General features: G+C 42.0%; 3 protein-coding genes across 3 annotated transcripts; 1 reads left to right on the top strand and 2 right to left on the bottom strand.

Annotated features, from left to right (window-relative positions):
• Positions 1-5,242: 5,242 nt before the first annotated feature.
• On the bottom strand, positions 5,243-6,235 carry LOC124658163 (chlorophyll a-b binding protein of LHCII type 1-like). The gene has a single exon (XM_047196582.1). The coding sequence runs from the start codon at positions 6,160-6,162 to the stop codon at positions 5,362-5,364; it is 801 nt and encodes a 266-aa protein (XP_047052538.1). The 5' UTR covers positions 6,163-6,235; the 3' UTR covers positions 5,243-5,361.
• A 781-nt stretch (positions 6,236-7,016) lies between these two features.
• Positions 7,017-8,940, bottom strand: LOC124655384. The gene is made up of 2 exons (XM_047194288.1): positions 8,709-8,940; positions 7,017-7,506 (listed from the first exon to the last, which is right to left on the bottom strand). The coding sequence occupies exons 1-2, from the start codon at positions 8,759-8,761 to the stop codon at positions 7,251-7,253; spliced, it is 309 nt and encodes a 102-aa protein (XP_047050244.1). The 5' UTR covers positions 8,762-8,940; the 3' UTR covers positions 7,017-7,250.
• Positions 8,941-9,213: 273 nt separating this feature from the next.
• Positions 9,214-20,109, top strand: LOC124654882 (DEAD-box ATP-dependent RNA helicase 28-like). Its single transcript, XM_047193858.1, has 20 exons — positions 9,214-9,612; positions 9,643-9,672; positions 9,842-10,006; positions 10,989-11,057; positions 11,140-11,246; positions 12,984-13,062; positions 13,651-13,824; positions 14,164-14,312; positions 14,436-14,531; positions 14,727-14,829; positions 15,773-15,835; positions 16,099-16,160; positions 17,007-17,103; positions 17,524-17,642; positions 17,717-17,759; positions 17,888-17,989; positions 18,959-19,051; positions 19,136-19,222; positions 19,485-19,768; positions 19,899-20,109. Exons 1-20 carry the CDS (start codon positions 9,214-9,216, stop codon positions 19,915-19,917), a joined length of 2,340 nt encoding a protein of 779 aa, XP_047049814.1. The 3' UTR covers positions 19,918-20,109.
• Positions 20,110-21,167: the final 1,058 nt, after the last annotated feature.

The following is a 21,167-nucleotide window of genomic DNA, read 5'->3' on the forward strand; positions in this document are numbered from 1 at the left end:
GAAGCGTTTTTGATGGCGAGCAACGTAGTTATCATTAGATGTGTTAGGGTTAGCATTGTTCTTCGTTTAAGCATGCTTACGTAGTGCTACCCTTGCATATCTAGCCGTCCTCACGCCTCGTCTCGGGTGTGGGGGCGGCACCCGCTTGATCATTATTTAGTAGATCCGATCCGTTACGATTGCTCCTTGTTCTACAAGGATTAGTTTAATATCCGCAATAGTTTGGCCTTACAATGGGGGGAGGATCCGGTGGCACGTAGGGTGGCGTTCGCAAGTCCTAAACGGGATGTTCCTAGGATCAACTTCATGTTGGTTTTTTGGCCTTGTTTAGGATCGGCTTGCGAGCACCGTGCGTGGCCGCAAGGCCCAACTCTGGAGTAGGATGATCCGGTTATGCGGTGAAAACCCTAAATCGTCGTAGATCTCATTAGCTTCATCTTGATCAAGCAGGACCACCAAGTATTCGTGCACCCCGTACGGATCATGGGTGGATCGGCTCTTTGAGCCGATTCACGGGATAACCCGAGAGCCGATCGAGGCTCGTATTTAACGTTTACATGTATGCCCTGCGAGAAACTAAGCGAGGCAACCTCATCACCTTCCACGACCGGGTATAGGTCAGGTGGCACGCCCTTGCACTTCGCAACGCCGCGTGTGACCGAGAAGAGCATTGCGGGCCGTCGCTCGGAGGGTCTCGGCCAGCCGCAGCTCTAGGCTCCCCCGGCTCTACGGTGTTGACAAGGCCGCTGCCCGCCGGTGGGTTTTGGCGAGTCAACACAAACTCGTCTCGTCAACAATGAACCTTTGATGTTGACGAATTTGTAGGTCGTCACCATCAAACATTTGACGTTGACGAAAAAATGCATACCGTCACCCCCGATATTTTATGACGGAGCTTCCTTGACGAACCCCATGACGATCAAATTTTGTCACCGCGAAGTAATCCTTGACGAAAATTGGCCTTAATATGACGAAAGTGATTTGTCAAAAAAAATGTCTTCCTTTGTAGTGAATGTGTGTAAAGTAAACAATAGAATTACCCTTGGATAAAACATTATTATTTTCCCCTAGTAGCAACAACACATCTACAATCTTAGAAGTTATTGTCACTCTTCCAAAAAACTAGAAGCATGAACCTAGTATCGAGCATAAATACTCCCTCTTGGAGTCACAAACATTTACTTGGCCAGAGCAACTACTAGCAATGGAGAGCATGCAAGATCACAAATAACATATGACAAGAATATATAATCAATCTCAACATAGTATTCAATATTCATTGGATCCTAGCAAACACAACATGTAGCATTACATAAGGATGATCTTGATCATGTAGGGCAGCTCACAAGATCTAAACATGAGGCACAAATTAGAGAAGACAACCATCTAGCTACTGCTATGGACCCATAGTCCAGGGATGAACTACTCACGCATCACTTCGGAGGCGGGCATGGCGATGTAGATGCCTCCGGCGATGATCTCCCCCTCCGGCAGGGTGCCGGGAAGAGCTTCAGAACCCTCCCGAGTTAGGGTTTGCGATGGCGGCCGTGATGGAACTTTTCGTGGACGGAGGCTCGGGTGTTTAGGTTTTTCCTGAGATCGCGAATAAATAGGCGGAAGGGCGAGGTTGGTGGAAGCCAAGGGGGTCCACACCACCCCTTGGTGTGGGCCCAGGCCAGGCCGCGCCAAGGTGTGGTCTGGCCGCCCTGCGCCTCTTCTTCGCCCCCCTCTGGACTCTGTCTTTGTTATGGAAAAATATTGACTTCGGCTTTTGTTTCGTCCTATTCCGAGAATATTTCATGTACAACTTTTCTGAAATACAAAACAACAGAAAACAGGGAACTGACAGTGTGGCATCTTCTTAATAGGTTAGTGCCGGAAAATGTATAAAGGTGCAACGATGTGTGAGCAAAACATATATAAATTGGTGTAAAACAAGCACGGAGCATAAAAAATTATAGGTACGTTTGCGACGTATCAGTGCTACGTCAAGGTGACCCACTATCACCAATGGTATTTAACACGGTGGATGATATGCTCGCCGTCATGATTGAAAACCCAAAGTCTGATGGCGGAGTTGAAGGAGTGTTTCTCATCTTGTCGATGGAGGGTTATCCATTCTTCAATATCCCGACGATACAATACTCTTTAGGGAACATGACATCGAGAAGGCAAAGAAACTAAACTTAATTCTCTCAACTTTCGAGCAACTATTGTGTCTAAATATAAACTTACGAAAAATGAATTGTTTTGTTTTGGTAAGACCCAAGACGACGCTAATCTGTATGCTGAATTGTTTGGCTACGGACAAGGCCGGATTCCTATCAGATATTTGGGTATTCCGTTTCATTATCGGAGACTTATAAACACTAAATGGAAATTGGTGGAGGAGCTATTACAAATTAGGTTAACCAGACTAGAAAGGCAAGTTGTTATTCTTCAGAGCAAGATTGGTTCTTATCAACTAAGTACTAAGTAACATGGTAGTGTACATGATATCATTCTTCCAACTTCCAAAAGGAGTCTTATAAAGACTAGATTATTTACGGCCAAGATTCTTTTGGCAAGGTGATAATGAAAGAAAGAAAGATCCACTGACTAAGTGGACCGTGGTTTACCGCCATATATAAAGACCAATGAGGACTTGAAATTGATAACCTCGAGGTGAAGAAAAGAGCCCTCCTTAGGAGAAAATATGTCGGCTCAAGTGCATTGTCTTAGATTTATTGGAAACCAGGAGACTCACATTTCTGGGCAGGACTAATGGCGATGAAGAAGTTCTTATTCCCACATGGTTCTTTCTCTAGGGATGTATCAGAAATTAGGTTCTGGAGGATAAATGGCTAGATAATGCCACACTCCAAGAATAATATCCGGCCTTGTTCTACACTGTGCGCCATAAAAGCGGTACGCTCGCTAAGGTGTTGGAAACTTGACCACCAGTTGTGTCGTTGAGAAGTATCGTTGGTCCTAGGCTAGCATCTTGGAATGCTTTGCTATAATGTCTGGCTTTGGTCAATTCAACTTACGGCACCGATGAATTTCATTGGAATCTACACGATAGTGGTAACGGTGGAGTCTATGTACAGAGCTCTACTCCTACAAGTGGTGCCAGTTGATAATAATAAAAAATTGGAAGATGAAGATTCTGCTAAAATAAAGGTTTTCTCATGGTACCTTCGTCGTGGTGTATTTCTTACCAACGATAATCTTGTAAAACACAATTGGCATGGAAGTCAGACGTGTGTCTTCCAAGACGAGACCTAAGAAAATGAAAAAAATGAAAAAATGACAAACTATAAAACACTTATCATTCCAATGTAGATTGCTAGATCTATATGGTCAGCCATCCAGATAGGTCCTACCTTATATCCACCATGTACCGTTGTGAATATTTTCGGCTATTGACTCAATGTTGTGGATCCTAGATTTAATCTACCTATTTGGGTGAGAATAGTTGCCGTTGGTTGCTATGACTTTATAGAAATGACAAAGTATTTTAATGATAAAAATGATTCACTTATGCATGCCATCTACTGGTGCATATCTACACTTCATTCATGGTCGTTTCTACATCGTGTGAAACATCATGACCTATTTATGGAGGTGTCATGGTTGGAGGACGCGGCGAAGGGTATTTTTATCCCACATGGATGACAACATAATCTACACATTGTCCCACCATCACCATATACGCTCTTACATTTTGTCATGATTACTTGTAGAGAGCCTTAGTATTTCTATTTTTGATGTAACTCTTGGATTGGAACGGCTATGTGCATCTCAGATATGCAGATGCCAGGTGTAATTCCTAAAACTTTTAAATAATAAAACTCTCTTTATCGAAAAAAGAAGCATGTTTATTTTTCTTTGGTGTATCAACTTCTAAAGTTGGTGTTAATTTTGACGCCAGGATGCATCGGCAGAGAGATGCTTTTCAACAATGAATATTGTCAAGAGTGTTTTGCGGAATAAAATGGGTGAGAAGTTCATGAGTGATGTTATGATTTGCTATGTGAAGAAAGATTTTTCTACCATGATGAGTGATGATGTGATTGATATATTTAAGATCGAGGGGCTCTACAATGCGAGTCCCATGTCATTTTATATGTTCTGTTGAATGTTATTTCTTTTCTGTATATTTTTCCAATCTAGTTGTTGTGAATATAATATGTTTTTTTACTCCCGTTTCCAGGAAGTTACACAAGTTGGTCGTCATTCTTTTACCATTGTTTTTTGGATGTGTAAACGAGTAGTTTTATTACTTCGCTCAGTTCATAGTCGGTATGACAAGCTTTTGAATATGACAACTATTACCATTAGCTTTGCAGTATTTCATTTTCTATATTGCAACGTGAATTTACTTATATTGCCTATAAAATTATTTGCAATGTCTTTCCATAGTTGTACTTGTACAGTGGGCACTGGCTGCTTGACACAAGTGCCAAACGCGTCTATAGTGATGACCAGAGACTCCTTGACTTAACTACTTCTTAAGCACAGGAGAAGGAGGGAGTTGTACCATAATATAACTGTCATCTTATAGTATCTGATTTACCAAGTTTTGGAGTTTTGGCGGTGGCTTAGCACATTTAACCCACCTTATTTCGATTATTTTAATGTTATTGTGTGTGCAAAATAACATACATTCATAATAATATACACATGCGTTTTTTCATTGTTTCTACATCGAAACAAGAATTGGAATTGGATACCACCCTTTAATTAAGCAGACCCAAACAACTGAATTCGAACTGAAGCAATTTCCTTTCCATGATGGTTTTGAAATTCCCAATCAAATTCAATTTCAGACCCAACTGTGTGCATCCAAACACAACACAAGAGAAAGAGTGTCGCCACTCATGGCAGGTGGCACCATGGCAGGCAAGAGTGGCAGTATACCTTCTAGATTACTTTATCTAAGGTAGGTACCGGCCATCGAAGAATAATTATTTAGAAATTTGCAACCGAAGGTCTTGGTCAATCTTTGAAGCAAATCTTCATGTTAGACATATGGATTGAACAATCAACATCCATAACCCTGCCTAGCCCCTAACTTTTAGAGGCGGGTTTTTGCTGCAATTCCAAGCAACTGAGCGATGCATAAATGAATGGACGTCAGTTTTACTCTGGCTTTCCATCCACAAAATCAAGCTGAAGTCGCCTGGGTGTTGCTCTGTGGAATATTGAACGGCGAGGCGCAGGACATGAAGCCTGAGCAGACACATGCTTTTGCCCAGAATTTTTCGTGATTGAAATCGTTCATCTTGAACAACAATAATTTACATCGTGGTGGTACAAATCAAACCACACCATAAATGAGTCATATATAGTGCGCACGGCCTATACATTGATGACATCTTACTTGCCAGGAGCGAAGTTGGTAGCGAATGCCCATGCGTTGTTGTTGACGGGGTCAGTAATATGATCAGCAAGGTTCTCGAGCGGGCCCTTGCCGGTGACGATAGCCTGCACGAAGAAGCCGAACATGGAGAACATGGCGAGGCGGCCATTCTTGAGCTCTTTAACCTTGAGCTCCGAGAATGCCTCAGGATCGTCCGCTAGGCCCAACGGATCAAAGCTACCGCCTGGGTAGAGTGGGTCAACTACCTCACCGAGTGGGCCACCGGCAATGCGGTATCCCTCGACGGCACCCATAAGCACAACCTGGCAGGCCCAAATGGCGAGGATGCTCTGCGCGTGGACAAGGCTAGGGTTGCCAAGATAGTCAAGACCACCCTCGCTAAAGATTTGAGAGCCAGCCTTGAACCATACAGCCTCGCCGAACTTGATGCCATTGCGAGCCAGCAGCTCGGGGAAGACACAACCGAGCGCACCGAGCATGGCCCAACGCGAGTGGATCACTTCCAGCTCACGGTTCTTGGCGAAGGTCTCAGGGTCAGCCGAGAGCCCAGCGGTGTCCCACCCATAGTCACCCGGGAACTCACCGGTTAGGTAGCTCGGGGGCTCTCCAGAGAGCGGGCCGAGGTAGAGCACACGGTCTGCGCCATACCACGGGCTGCTTGAGGCAACCTGCTTAGCCTTTGCCGCAGTCTTGCGCATGGTCACGCGAGCCTCGCCAAAACGTGCTAATGACGGTAAGTTCTTCACTGCCTTGCCGGCGAAGGTCGAGGAGGATAGTGACATGTTGGTGGTCGTCATTGCGCTGCTAAGACAGGAGTTGTGTCGTGTTCTTCAAGAGTGAGACGTGAGTGTGGAGATGGCTTGAGTTGAGGGAAGGGCAGGGCTATTTAACGTGTTGACGTATGCTGACAAGATACATATAGACAAAAAATACCAGGAGCTTCAGTGCCATTGGTGCAGTGGAGATCTCCTCATCTTCGAACACTTGGCGTATTGAGAGCCAAGTAAGGGGATAGTTGTGGCTAAGCCTGGATCTCCTTGGAGATAGATCACTTATTGAGTTGGAAATTTTGGTGAAGTGTTTGCAGGCAGTACGAGTAAAATTGCCAATTTACAGGAAACTGAGAACGCAAGTTTGCTGAATGCATGGTTTTGTTAAGCAATCTGAGAGGAAATGATGACTGTAGAAAAAGCACTGTACCATTCAAGCGATTCCTTCTTTCGGAATACACAAGTTTTCATCCGTGTGATTTCCATCATTAGATGGAGCCCAATGCCTCAGATTTATAGTCTGCAAAATGGTGAAATTTTGACTATATAGCTACAAAAAATGGGTCGGCCATACCCATTTTATATACCTCAATATCTGCTTTTTATTGAACAAGGTGTTCTTTATTTTCCACATAGAACCATGCCTTAACAATCACTAAACAGCTTGCATTACCTAAATATCTCATGATTGAGGGATGCAAAGACGTTAGGTACAAAAAAAAATCAATCTCAATATCGGCTTTGGTTTATCATACTGTATTTTTATTTAGTTAACCTACTTTTCTTTATTTAGGACATTGCTATGACTGCTTAGTCCACCAGGCACTAGGCAGTGACGAGTACCCACTACCAAACCCACAAACAGGACCATGACATCTCCAAGAGCTGCCCACATACAAATGAAGGTCATCAACTTGATTATATCAAACAAAAGGTTATAAAACATAGTATTTGACTAACACTGGCTCACACTGACCATTGCTCAGTACATATTATTAGGAAATAGGAAGAACAGCAAGGTTTCCAACGTTCAGAGATAGTATGTTTCACACATGAGCACATAAGTCATGGCCTTTAGATCCAGGAATTCAGAAAAGAAAACAGCAAGATGCATTTCACTTGTCCACGTGGGTGAAGGGCTCGGTCAAGCTTTCACCCTCTACTGAAGCACTCGCCGAAAGGTTTTGCGCTTCCAAAAGCTTCATCTGCCGCTCCGCATGCTCCCTCTCACATTGGCTAATGCCCATGATGATGTCAAGCATAGTTCCAGTAGTGCCAAAGAACACCAGTGGAGCGAAGGATTTCTTCTTTATGCCCACAGGAATAGCAAGGAGAGCACCAGCAACGGAGAAGACCCAAGTTCCGAGGGCACTGCATGCATATATGGGAAGTTGTGTCAGCATAGCATATTACAAGCAGAACTGCTGCCTAAAGAGCTGCTTGTTATAGCCCATCGTTTCAGACAATACATCTGCAAAGTTCATAAATCTACAGATGCATGACCGTTTTCTGCGCTAAATTTGGTTTACAGTGGTAGGTTTATATCATCTTAAAGATAAATGCATAGAAAATATACAGCGTGTGTTCACTCGAGTTATTATTTGCACAAACCATTACTCTGAAAGTTTCCAAGTATATGCAGGCTTGTTAAGCCCATAGCTGTTTGCATACCTTTATTAGTTCACAGTTATGTGGGTACCTTAACATGAAGTCAGTTCACGTATATGTATGAATCATATCTATCTGACACTACAACATCTAGTTTTCTTAAACACAAATATAATCCTCTAATTCTATTAAAGCAAGCATTAAAACGGAGCCTTAACCTAAGTACTAAAGATGCATGAGATAGCCTTATGAACTTGGCTGACTCGAGATGTTGGGCAAACATATACTATAGTGCTCACCCACCCGTACGTAGTAAGTTAACTGTAAAGTGTCCAAGAGAAACATATTCCTCTACCCAATGGTGTTCAGTTTTTAAAAGGCATGATTATCCATCTTGCTGACCATCAAATATTGTGTCGGCAAAGACATGACGATGATCCAACAAAAGATGAGCACGGGGTTAGGTGATATAAGTTGTAGATGGTTAGGGAGTTTCACAGGAAAGCAACTGGAGGCATGTTGTGCTGCTTAATGAGCATCTATGGGTAAAAGTTACATCCTACCATGTCGACAAGTTCAGGTTCTGCTCTTTACATTACTTTGGGACCTTATAGCATGGATCAAGAAACACTATCCCAACATCAGGAACAAGCCATAATACAACTGCCCATTCCAAGCCATACTTCAAAGGCGTGAAATGCGCCATCCTAACCTCTCTTGCACTCAATCAAGCCAGTTCCAAGCCAAGTGTGCCATTCTGACCTCTTTTGCCCTCAAAGGAAAAGCAGAAAAGAGTGGGGAATTATTGTGGTTCAGGCATTTCCTTTGAGATGCGTTGAAGCATTTCAACAAACACTTGGTGGGCGGGCAGCGTCCGCGAATCCGAAACCTCGATGGGTCTACCGGTCGTGACTGAAGTATCAAGAATGGAAAGTTTGGGCATAGGAAAGGGAGAGTTGACGAACTTGGAGACGGTGCAGTCCTCGAGGTGCTTCTCGCCGCTGCCGACTCGATCCATTGCTTGTCTGCGACGGGGCTCTGAAATGTGTAGGGGAGGCAACCGAATAGAGAGACGGATCGGATCCACTGGAGCTGGAAGGGGAGCGGGAGAGCGTCGGCGCCGGCTTCTACCACGAGCCAAGGGTTCACCGGAGTGGAGGGACGGCCGTCGCAAGCAGCAGAGGCGACCGGCGAAGTTTTACCGGGTTTGGGCTGGGAGAACGGGATGCCCGTCGGGCCGCTGTAGTCACCGTACGCCGAGAGAAAGCCCATCGTACTCCGTCGGCCCAAAAAGCCCATCATACTCCGTCGGCCCAGAAAGCCCATTATACTCCGTCGGCCCAAAAAGCCCATCCGACGCCCTCCTCCTTCAGGAACCGAAACCCTGGAATAAACCCTCGCCTCCTCCTCCTCCCCACCGCCGGAAAAACCACTTCTTTCCCTCCGTCGCTCTCTCTCTCTCTCTCCGACATGGACCCCGACTTCCGGTTCGACCCGGACGGTTCCGACGACGAGGCGGCGGCGGCGGCGGCCTCCGCGCGGCGCAAGCCAGCGCAGTCTCCGTGGGAGTTCTCCACGTACGCGCAGTCCGTGGCGGCGGAGCACGCCAGCCGCCGCACCACCTCCATCGACGAGAAGATCTCCCAGGCCCTAAGGGGCCGACGCAACCCCTCTATGCCTGACGGATCAGAGGACGAGGAGGAAGAGGAGGATGCTGCTGCTGCTGATGATGATAGCCAGGATGAGGCGGTGAAGGCGGAGAGCGGGGACGAGGAGGACGAGCTAGAGGACAGCGACGACGACGACGACGAGAGCGATGGGGGGGAGGAGGAGGTAGACGAGGATGAAAGCGGGGAGGAGGATGGCGAAGTGAATGTTGATCCTGAGCAAGGAGAAGAGGAGGAGGAAGAAGAAGAGGCTGCACAGGAGGTGAGCTTCCTTGCCATTTTACTTCCCCCTTCTTTTCTGTTTATTTAGTCTAGCTGCCAATTCGCTTTTACTTATCTCCAATTCGTCAGGAGGGCGGGTAGTTTGGTTAGTTTAAAATACTCTTGCAGTAGATACAAAGTTACGAGATGCTTCTTCCTTGCAATCACAGGATGATGATACACCCGAACAGAGCGGCACTCCGGATCCTTCCAAGTTCTTCGCGTCGTCGGAAGGAGCGTCGTTCAGCGCAAATTCGTTTCTTGAGCTCAACTTATCACGCCCACTCGTTCGAGCTTGTGAAGCACTTGGCTACCAGAAACCAACACCTATTCAGGTTTGCGCCTGCAACTCTTCTCTAGGCTGTGACCAACATGATATGAAAATAATGCCACCCTCTGTCTACCAGATATGTCAACTCTTTTTTCTTCTCCAAAAATGGCTTGTGGGGCCATCCTAAAATGTCTAAGTCCGCTGATAATGAATTTGCGATAAATCTGGAAACATGCTTATTATCTGTGATAGTATTTCGCAATTATAGTTTTGTCGTCGTATGATTTAAAACTGTAAGTCATGTGTATTTAATATTTTCAACAATATTGTTTCATTTTATGGTTGGTTAACTACTTAAATCACACTCTAAGGTGTGAAACGAGCATAAACATGGCCCATTGGGCATGATAATTCAGCTGGTATTGCACCTCTGCATTCTGGTACCGTGAAATTCCCTTCGAATTACTCAAGAAACGAATCATGGCCACTTTTGCTCTAGACATTAGGTTAGATCATAATAACTGATTTAGCAGTCATTTGGAGCATCATATGGTGAATTATTGAAGACCTTTGTAATACATGGAGTATATATTATAACGCACCTATTCTCAATGCTGTCTTGATGGATATAACTATCTCATATCATATGCTTGAATACATTAATTGATTCTCAAGTTTTCTTGGCTTTTTACATGGCTCGCTACTTACTTTTAAAAGTATCACTAGTTAACAAAATGCATTAATTTAAGGCATAACCGCAGACTGCGCCCAAAGTTGTCAAGCCTTTGTATATTTGGTAGAATTTGCCAAACCTCTATATTTGCACCCAAGGTGTGATTGTGAACTTAAATTCGATTATTTTCTTGCAAATCCATTGAACACTCGAAGCAGCACAGCGAAAGACCATAATACCTCCTTCCCACATTTCTTGTGAGCAACTACCTCAGTTGATCAATAAACATATTTTGTTACTACCTGAGTTATTCATTATCATTACTTAATTTGTTTCTTGATTTCCTTTTTGCTAAATACTCTGCGTATTCCAGGCTGCATGCATACCTTTAGCATTAACAGGGCGGGATATATGTGGCAGCGCTATAACGGGGTCAGGGAAGGTATCTCTAATGAACACAGAACCCCCTGCATGAAGCATTTCGAAGTTTGAAGTATTAATATTAATTTATCTCTTTAAATTAGACAGCTGCTTTCTCTCTGCCTGTGCTGGAGCGTCTGCTTTTCCGGCCAAAGCGTATACCTGCTATTAGGGTGCTTATTCTTACTCCAACTAGAGAGTTGGCTGCTCAGTAAGTTTCTTATATTCATTGTTTCTATTATCATCTTTCATGTTAGCTCATGAATTATTTATGCTCCAATATGTTTTTTCCTACGTAAGGCCCAGCCCATTTGCCTCTTTTGTCTAATAGTTATTTCGTTGCACTTCTGGTTTATTGGTAAATTATCGATGTTCCGGTGATATGCTTTAATCTGCACTTTGGAGATGATATCACTTGGTGTAACACATTGTTTTTATGATTTGAGACTGTTGGGCTGTTAGCAAGTATCTGTATCTTGACACTGTCTTAAGGAGCTTTTGTAACGCACATTTGAAGGCTGAAGTTTGTTTTGTTCCAACATGGGTGTCAGAATCGACTCAATTTCGCTGCTGATTAGGCAATAAGTCAAAAGAAAATCTGGTTCATGGATTCGTCCAATATGTAGTTTTTCTTTTGTATTGCATCAATATGTATATTTTTTAAGAGTAAAGAATGCAAATATTCTGAGAAATATACAGAATTATTGGTAAAATCTATTGAAACCTGCAACATACAGTATTATTTAGCACTATGGACCCATGATATATCTTAATGCACAAAGACCCCACTTGTTGCTCTGAAATCAAGTGTACACGTGAAGGCTGTGTCCTCTACTCCTTGCTTCTCAAAAGAAGCAAAAGATAAGAATAAATTACACAAACAAGGTTTTTCTTGGTTATGCTTCCATGGAAGGAAAGCACATTCCTCATTCCAAGACCAGGAGGGACCTATGAAGCGCGGATACTTTGCTTTTCTGCCGTACCGGTATCGGATACTGCTCGGATACGGGATACTGCCCGGATACTTCCCGATACGTATCCCGTACGTATCCGCTAATTTTTGAATTAAAGAAAAATAGAAAATTACGGACACATGAGGGATACCCAAAGGATACTCGAGGGGTACTTGAGCCAGCCCACCGTCCACTCATCTTCTACCGTTGATCCTTCCACTCCACCCTATCCCCATCGAACGATTGATTTTGATCTCGGAATTCATCCCTTCTCCATTCAGATAAGCAATGACTAGTGCTAGATTTTGATCTTCAGTTGGAAGCTCGAGCTAGAGCATCGGCAACAACTACAGAAAATGCATCCCAACTACTAGCTATTGATTTGTGTGATTTCTAGAGATGAATTTTACTTCTTTAATTATTAAAATATCTATGTTGGATGTGGAGGAAAACATTCACATCCATGTTAATCCTATGAGGAATATTTCATTTCTTTATTTTTTTAAAATATTTACATATATATGAACGTATCCCCGTATCTACGTCTTTTACAAATTGCCGTATCGCGGTATCCCCGTATCGCTTATCGGATACGTATCCAAGTATCCGTGCTTCCTTGGGAGGGACCTCTCTCACCACCTCCCTAATGGTCTAAGTCATATAGATCTTATTTCTTTTGTATAAGTTCCCCTTCATCCTCTTGTTATCAGCCACGTGGATTATCTTAAGCAGTGTCTGGACCACAAAGCGATGAGCTGTCAATGTTATTGCACCAATTTTTCAAGATTTTCTGTAATACTGGCTGAAATAGGTGCTATGCCAGTTTCTCAGACTCTCAGTAGTTCAGTATAGAAGGTTCCACCTGTTGTAGGCTTATAGGTTCATAGCACATGAGCTTAATCCCGTAATGTATCACAAGCTTCATCATCATTATTACAGCATTTCCTGTTTCAACGCTATTTTTTTACTTACTACTCATACTCCAATAAATGCAGGGTCCACAGTATGATTGAAAAATTAGCCCAGTTTACCGATATCAGGTGCTGTCTCATAGTTGGTGGACTTCCAACGAAGGTATTCCGTTGCGTCTTTTTATTTTGTTGTTCAACCTTGCCTAGAGTTATGCCTGCACCTTTCCGGTGCAGTAAATATTTCTCTGCAGAACACACAACCTTTCGTCCATGAATTAGAAGACACTGCATGTTCTAATCCTTTTGTAGTCATGTCTGCATATGGAGCTGGCCTGTTTTCAAGGCGTTCAATTCTTATACATTTGTCATACATTTGTTAAAAGAGTGTGTTATTTCTATCATGTGTGTGCGAATGAAAATCTGACATACTAGGGTAATAGACTGCTTCAAAAGAGACAAAAATAACCGGAAATTTTGTTTATTGCAGTTGCCTTTTTTTTTTTGCTATAGTACTATTAATTTTACATGAAACTGACAGATTGAATGCCATGTGTCCAGCCAGCCTTTTCCATCACTGTATCAACTGTACTGTGACCTTTGATCTTTGGTATTTATATAAGCTGCCGTTGTTGAATTTGCAATGGTAGTCACTAATATTTATGATTGTTTATTCTGTATAGTTTCTTGCTTGAATGCTGTTCGTTATTCTCGTGTTAATATCATGTTGATGGTATGCTATGTACTTACACAGGTACAAGAGGTAGCTTTAAGGTCAAATCCTGACATTGTTGTTGCCACTCCTGGTCGCATAATAGATCATCTACGTAATTCCCTTTCTGTTGGCCTTGAAGATCTTGCAATTTTGATCCTTGATGAAGCTGACCGTTTGCTGGAACTGGGTTTCAGTGTTGAAATTAATGAACTGGTAACCGCCAAAAACTGCTAATTTCTTGCTTTCTTGTCATTGTGTAGTTTTTTATTTGGTCTGTGATTGTTTTACCATTGGAGTCTGACTGGCAGAGCAATTGAATTGAGTTATTCTCAAGCAATTATAAGATTTATTCGTTGATCATCTTACTTTAGACAATTGGAGTTTGGAGATTTTATAGCTGTGTTAAAAATCTGAATCCCCCCCACCCCCAGTGTGATGTGGGGGGGCGATGGGTGGCGGAGACTGGATATTAAGTTCTGCTGTTACTCAGAAAATTTACAACATTTCCAGTGGGCTCGTCCTTAATGTGCTTCTGTTTGCTGATAAGCGCAGATTCGCATGTGTCCTAAAAGAAGGCAGACAATGCTCTTTTCTGCTACAATGACGGAGCAAATTGATGAACTTGTGAAACTTTCACTAAACAAACCAATTCGTCTTGAAGCCGATCCATCGCTGAAACGCCCTGCAACATTGACCGAAGAGTATGCTCTTTCTCATCCTTGCGTGTTTAATATTTTCCAACGGCTGTCTTGTGATTAACTGTGTTTCTGTTATACAGATCTATATATAATTTATTCTTTATCATTATTCTCCATTTTTTACAGGGTAGTTAGAATAAGACGATCACGTGAAGCAAATCAAGAAGCTGTTCTGCTTGCTCTCTGTTTGAAGACCTTCAAGGAAAGAGTAATCATTTTTAGGTTCGTGTTCTGAGACATGTCCGACTTTTTAGTTTCTGCCTATTCTGTAGCTTCATCTTCTCGAGCAGTACAGTAAAGATAGCTGGCTTTACTCCTTATTCTGCTATCCAAGGCATGTTCAAGATGAACTACTGCTTTCTACTGGATCAATACCATATCTATTTTAACTTGTTCATGCTGCATCCCACCTTGTAGTGGGACAAAGCATTCTGCTCACAGGTTAAAAATAATGTTTGGTCTATCTGGGATGAAAGCTGCTGAACTTCATGGCAACCTTACACAGGCGCAGCGGCTTGAGGTGATTTTATTTGTTAGAACCTTTAATGTCTACCATGTTAGCTTTGCTGTAGTGAACTCTTTGTTTCTCTAGCATCTTTATTTTCTTCACTTTCATTGTATGGTGATGTTATCTCTTGTGTTTTGAATTCATATTTTCCAGCATGTCCACCGAGTAAAAGGTGCTTATAGCATTGTTATAATTTATAGCTTGACAGATTGTGTATGAAATCTGTTCTGGATTAAATGGCATGTTACTTACTAGACTCTTAGGATTTAGCCTAGTCACTTGATGTAGACATCCCACCTTCCTTTTCACCTTCCTAAACAATCTAACTGTGGCATGCACCCAAATTCCACAATTTTGATTAGTCCTAGGACCTTTTTCTTTCTGGCTAGGTGCTAGGGGCTGGGTTCCCTACCCATGACACTATGAAATTTTCATCTTGGCTTGCCTGAGCATTTTGGGATTATTTCACTCATTTTTACATCTATTTTCTTGCTCTAATTATTTTTCTATTTTCATTCCAACTATTCTTGCTGTCGCATGCACTCCATCTCCATTTTGGGATTATTTCACTTGAACTAACTGGATTTTAGTTTGGCAACTTGTGGCATGGGGGAAGAATTAATCTTCTATTTTCTTGCTTGATTTCATAAGCTGTACAACAGTCTCAGGACAACTTACTGGATCTGGACTTGAATCTCGATCCTACCATATTTGGATTTTTCCTAATTTAAAGGATAAACTAGTTATGAGGATCCTCTCCTAAGTTGTTGATGTGTGGGGCCATGTGCTATACACGTACATAACACAAATCTAAGCTCGAAATTCTCAAAATTAAAATTGAAAGATGTAGACATGCAAACTATGACATGTGCCAAATTCCTTAGTTTTGAAATTTTCGTTCGATGCAAGGTATCACGTCTCCTCGCTAGTTAATATTTTTTTTGTATTTATGTAGGCATTAGAACAATTCAAAAAACAAGAGGCGGATATCCTGATTGCAACTGATATTGCAGCGCGTGTAAGTGACTTTTAATTTCTATCCTCTCTTTCAGATCTTCAATATTATTTTACACAATTCATTTCTTACTTTCCTGTTTTCTTTCGTCCAGAAATTGAAATGGGCATGTAAAAAAGAAAAATACTTCCTCCGTCCAGAAATAGGTGACTCGGATTGTTTAGATACATGCGAATCTAGACAAATCTGAGTCACTTATTTCAGGATGGAGGGAGTACTTCTGTTGATTTTGAGTGTTTTGTTGATTTTGTTTTTTTTACTTGTAGGGTATTGATATTGTTGGTGTTCGAACAGTAATAAATTTTGCCTGCCCACGTGACGTCACAACGTAAGTGCAAATACATGAAGACAGTTACACCATTGTGGTAATTTGGTATTGCTGCTATTTAGGTTATATTCATGCATCAGTGCTGCAGCCCATGTTCGCAACGAGTATTGTTCCTTTCGAGTTGATATCTATACTTGGGGCTCTGTGCTTCATTAATTGCTCACAAATTTTACATCTGGTTTTGGTGTTAGAACTATGCTGGATGAAGTTGTTGTTCATTGACAATATACATATTTAACTGCCTTTAGTCCGGATCCTTTATGCATGTATTTGTGGTCTGTTTATTGGCCTCCACGTGAATTAGCCTAGAGCCTGTATTGTTTCTTTAACCAGGTTTTGGAAATTTCTTGTTCTACGTGGTTTAGTTATCAATGTCAACTACCAGATCCATTAGCTTTCTGCAGAAGATACAGCATGGATCATTGTGTGTACTAGTTACAGTTACTCTCGGTATAAATTCAACTAAATTATTGTGATGCAGTTTCCGGAGGAATTTGATGTACCATACAACAGAAAAGTTCAGCTCAATATCTTATAATCCTCTTTTTCACCTGGTGTTCCAAGAGAGATAACAACATTATCTGTTATCTTTTTGTACCATGTACCCTTTAAACCTCGCCAACTCCCGCAGACAGCATTGCCATGATCTACCTTGAAAGGCTCTTGTTTTCCATTTTGTGTACCTGTAAAAGCTTGACTGCACAGGAGAGCCCAAAACTTTTATTTAATGACAGACCGCACATTGCCAATTTTAATGACATTCTTTGTTTTATGTATTCATATGTTAGGAACAAAACTTGGTTATGTTCGTTTTTCATAAATGTATGTTGTTTTATGCTGTTACAGTTATCTTCATCGTGTTGGTCGTACCGCTCGAGCAGGCAGGGAGGGCTATGCCGTGACATTTGTTACCGATGATGATAGATCCCTCTTGAAAGCTATCGTAAGTATTTTTATATTTCATTATCTGCAACCTTATTTATGGTATAGTTGGTCATAGATGTGTTCACGAAAGTGTTTTAGTTCTATTTGTTATCTGCAGCTTGTATTCCAATCTAATCTGTCGATTCTAAAGGAGATCTGGTGATCAATTTTGGTACCAGGGTATCAAATGGGGATAATTACTTATGGCGGCTATGATCATTTCCATGATGTCAAAACTATTAACTTTTTTGATAATAATGTTGGAATATATACCTTGTATCTACATAGGAGCCAGGCCAATGACCATGAGTGACATGTTTGATTAGTTTGCATTCTGCCTTTCGCAGTTTCAGCCTTGAAGTTCTTAATTGAATACTCAAATCACAGATATGTTAATGTATGAAATGATTGTGACCAGTATCTGTGAATTATATTTCAGGCAAAGAAAGCTGGTTCACAGCTAAAAAGCCGCATTGTTGCAGAGAAACCAGTGGCTGACTGTGCAAAATTAATCGAGCAACTGGAACATCAAATTTCTAACATAATTCTAGAAGAAAGGTCAGTTTCATGGTTTGTATGGTACGCCTTTTCCTGAACAGCTATTAATAGTTTATTTTACTGTCTCATCTTAGGGAGGAAATGGCATTACGGAAAGCTGAAATGGAAGCAACAAAGGTTATATCTTCTTGAAATTTTGATTTTCACTAAGTTAAAGATTACTCTTTATTTCTTTAGATCAGAATGAGTTATATGTATGTCTATATATTTATACCTGATTTTTTCTGCCATTGTGTAACTATCAGGCAGAAAATATGATAGCTCACAAGGATGAGATATACTCACGCCCAAAGAGAACCTGGTTTGCTACTGAAAAGGAAAAGAAGACTTTGGCAAAGGCTGCTAAAGTAGGTTCATCTTATTCTTTTATGAATGATATCTTTATCTGATGCCAGTTGCACCTAAAAATCTTTTGCTTTCTGTGTTAGATTAGAAATATACCACTGGACCGATGCTTCTTTTTTACATTTCACATTGTTCTGCTTTGTGTTCTTTCATTTCCCCGTGCTTTTCTGCATCTAAAGTATATGGTCAATGTGATATGGGTGCAATAGGTTCATCTTGTTCTTCTATGAGCGGTATATCTTTATCTGATGGTAGTTGCATCGGAAAATCTTGTGCTTTATATGTGTTAGATTAGATATATACCACTGGACCATTGCTTCTTTTTTAAGACTTCAGATTGTTCTGCTTTGTGTTCTTTCATTTCCCCATTTATTTTGTGCTACTAAAGTATATGATGAATGTGATATGGGTGCTTTTATTTGTCTGATTTTCGTTCGGTTCTAAGATTAAAGTATTAGTCTCTTACTTTCCCTATCGCCTCTGCTGTCCTGGAGTATATGTGAATGCAAGTTTGATCTCTAAGATGCTTATAGTTATACCTCTGGTAACCATAGCTGTCACTCTTCTTACAGAGAAATATTAAGTGAATAATATAGCTACAGCTCCTACACCTATGTGCAACACCAAATGTTCAATTGGAATTAAAAGGAAAGACTCTAATGTAATTGAACTGCCACTGTACCTGAAACCATGTTGGACAAGTGCATATATCATGCCTCAGCCTGCTATTTGTACTGCTATTCTAACTTTTGTTACCTTTTCCCCTGCTACCCTGATGCACTGATAAGCCATGCATTATAGATTTCAACATGAATGTTTCCCTATAAATTTCCTTATGATTGGTTGTCTCTATATAAATTAGATTTTTTTCCTTTGCATGTTGATGGAATTCTTCGTACTTAGTAATTCAGACATCTGTCAATCGTACATGTCAGTAATATGATTAAAATTTGGCCTTGTTGTCCATCAAGGAATCCATGGGTCAAGTTAAAAGTGGTTCCGGAGTTAGCGCTCAGCAAGCTGAAGATCTTCGTCTGAAGGAGAAAAGGAGAAGAGAGCGCGAGGTGTGCTTATTAAAGTGATATTTGAGTAAGTTGGCAATGTGCATCAGATATAGTTTAGTTGACTTGTTGTCTCTTGTCGTGCAGAAAAATCTACCTAGGAAGAAACGCCGAAAATTAGAGGCACAACGGGAGATGCTGGAGGATGACAGGGCAGATGAGGAGGAAGCTCAGGTTAGTAACCATAAAAAAGCAGCGGCTACTGTAATTAAAATTTGTTTCCAATGGAGCTTTCTATTATAGTGCTCCCTCGTCCCATGAAAGTTGTCTTAGATTGTCTAAATTTGGATGTACAATCTAAGAAAAAATTCATGGGACGGAGGGAATGCTTGTTAAAAAGAAATCTAGACTGGTACTTGGGGCTGACCTCATGCATATAATAGTTTTGTAATAACTGAGCTATATTCACCTCCTAATCTTCAATGAGTTTCTGCAGGAAAGCGAAGGAGGGAAGAAAGCAAAGAATAGCCAATCTGTAGTTGATGTGGCTTATCGTAGGGCAAAATCAATGAAGGCTACGGGCAAAAAGGGTATTGTTGCTGTCAAAGGAAAGAATGAGAAAAAGGCAAAACAACCTTCTGACAAGGGGCAGACTAGGCAAGAGGAAATGCACGAACTGTTCCAGAATGATATGAGTGAATGGAAACAGGGCCGCGCCTTGAAGAAAAAGGACAGCTCTTTTGCAAAGAAATCCAAGAACTCTTTTAAGAGCAAATCAAGGTATGTAATGATGTTTTACTTGCTCCAGTTCTGTAATTCTGCAGTATGAGGAGAAGACGAAAATGACATTGGCAGTGCTTTCTGGGAACCCTCATTTCTAAAACTGGGTTTTCTAATTTCTTTTTGTCAGGTACAAGCGGCGAAAGTAGAAGACCTGTCAACTTATAATGGATTGTCATAACTGGGCGTGCATTACCCCTTGTAACATTTTTGACTAATTTGCCCCAAGGAATCCCCAGGGTCCTTATGTTGTTTACTCACTGTCTCTGTCTATGAGTTCTACAATTGTACCCATACCATGTAATTGCAATTTCTCCATTTCTGAAATCATCTTCCCATGATATCTGGACCTCATGTTTCTTCCTGTACAGAATTTTCTTTTACCACTAAGCCGTTACAGGAACATTAGCTTGTAGATCGGTTTATAGTTGTCTCACTGTCTCAGCTGAATGCTTGTAGGTTGTTGTGATGTGCAATGGGGCTAGAGTTTCCTTGCTCGGGAGGCAAAGGGCGTGGGTGGCTGGGGGCACACCTTCAATGGAATGGTTGGTTTGTTACAGATACGCTGTGTGTGATGTCGGTCTAGGACATGCAAGAGCATCTATTGTGGTTCGGGCAGTTTTTTGACCATACCGGCCTGATCTAGAAGTAGGTTGCCACTTGCCAGTTTTGGAACCAATAAAAGCTTTTTGACCATACCGGCCTGATCTAGAAGTAGGTTGCTAGTTTTAGAACTCAATAAAAACGATGGCAACCTTGTGCTGGCCTACCCACAGGGTGCTGAACAGATGCACCGGCATGTTTAACATCGGATTTTAGGGGGCAGGATCAACATGTTAGCAGCTTCATGGCCGGTTTCATGGGTCGTCCTCTTTAATGAACTTGTTGGTTCTGCACGTGGAGACGCTGTTGTAAATGCGCACACCGGCTAAAGTCTGGTCTATTCAGTAGGCGCTCTCCACTCACAATGCCGCGCTCGCTTGCCACCACCTACTTGATGCTAGGACATAACGGCTGCATGCCCCAGCGGCGCCGCGGCCACCGCTGCAGCTAGAGCCTATGGCCTCGTCATAGCTCGATGACGAGCTCGAGCTGCCGGACTTCTACTACGACCACTTCTCCAACGACTCTGAGATCGACGAGTGGAATGAGGCGTTCATAGCAGTCGTGGAGGCCGAGGTCACGGAGGAGCAGCTCGAGGGTGACCCAGAGCAGGCAGCGACCGTGGCCTCCTTCAACGCGCAGCGTGATCGGAGGTCTGTGGGCAAGTGCGTGAGGAGACCAACTGATAGAGCAAAGGTGGCCGATCTTTCGATGAGATGAGGGATAAGTCGATTTGTTGGTGGAGTTCGTTCTTGACGATTCGACTACACGTGCAAAGCTCGTGCGCCAATGCAAT

Source organism: Lolium rigidum, chromosome 5 (assembly GCF_022539505.1).
Source record: "Lolium rigidum isolate FL_2022 chromosome 5, APGP_CSIRO_Lrig_0.1, whole genome shotgun sequence".
Taxonomy (NCBI): domain Eukaryota; kingdom Viridiplantae; phylum Streptophyta; class Magnoliopsida; order Poales; family Poaceae; genus Lolium; species Lolium rigidum.

What these genes read in the sequence shown, in the direction of transcription:
- LOC124654882 (XM_047193858.1), top strand. Translation starts at nt 9,214, where the DNA reads ATGGACCCCGACTTCCGGTTCGACCCGGACGGTTCCGACGACGAGGCG. An exon ending in AAGAAGAGGCTGCACAGGAG is followed by an intron (nt 9,673 to 9,841) that starts GTGAGCTTCCTT and finishes TTGCAATCACAG; the next exon opens with GATGATGATACACCCGAACA. An exon ending in GAAAGAGTAATCATTTTTAG is followed by an intron (nt 14,532 to 14,726) that starts GTTCGTGTTCTG and finishes CCCACCTTGTAG; the next exon opens with TGGGACAAAGCATTCTGCTC.
- LOC124658163 (XM_047196582.1), bottom strand. Translation starts at nt 6,162, where the DNA reads ATGACGACCACCAACATGTCACTATCCTCCTCGACCTTCGCCGGCAAG.
- LOC124655384 (XM_047194288.1), bottom strand. Translation starts at nt 8,761, where the DNA reads ATGGATCGAGTCGGCAGCGGCGAGAAGCACCTCGAGGACTGCACCGTC. An exon ending in GAGGACTGCACCGTCTCCAA is followed by an intron (nt 7,507 to 8,708) that starts GTTCGTCAACTC and finishes ATATGCATGCAG; the next exon opens with TGCCCTCGGAACTTGGGTCT.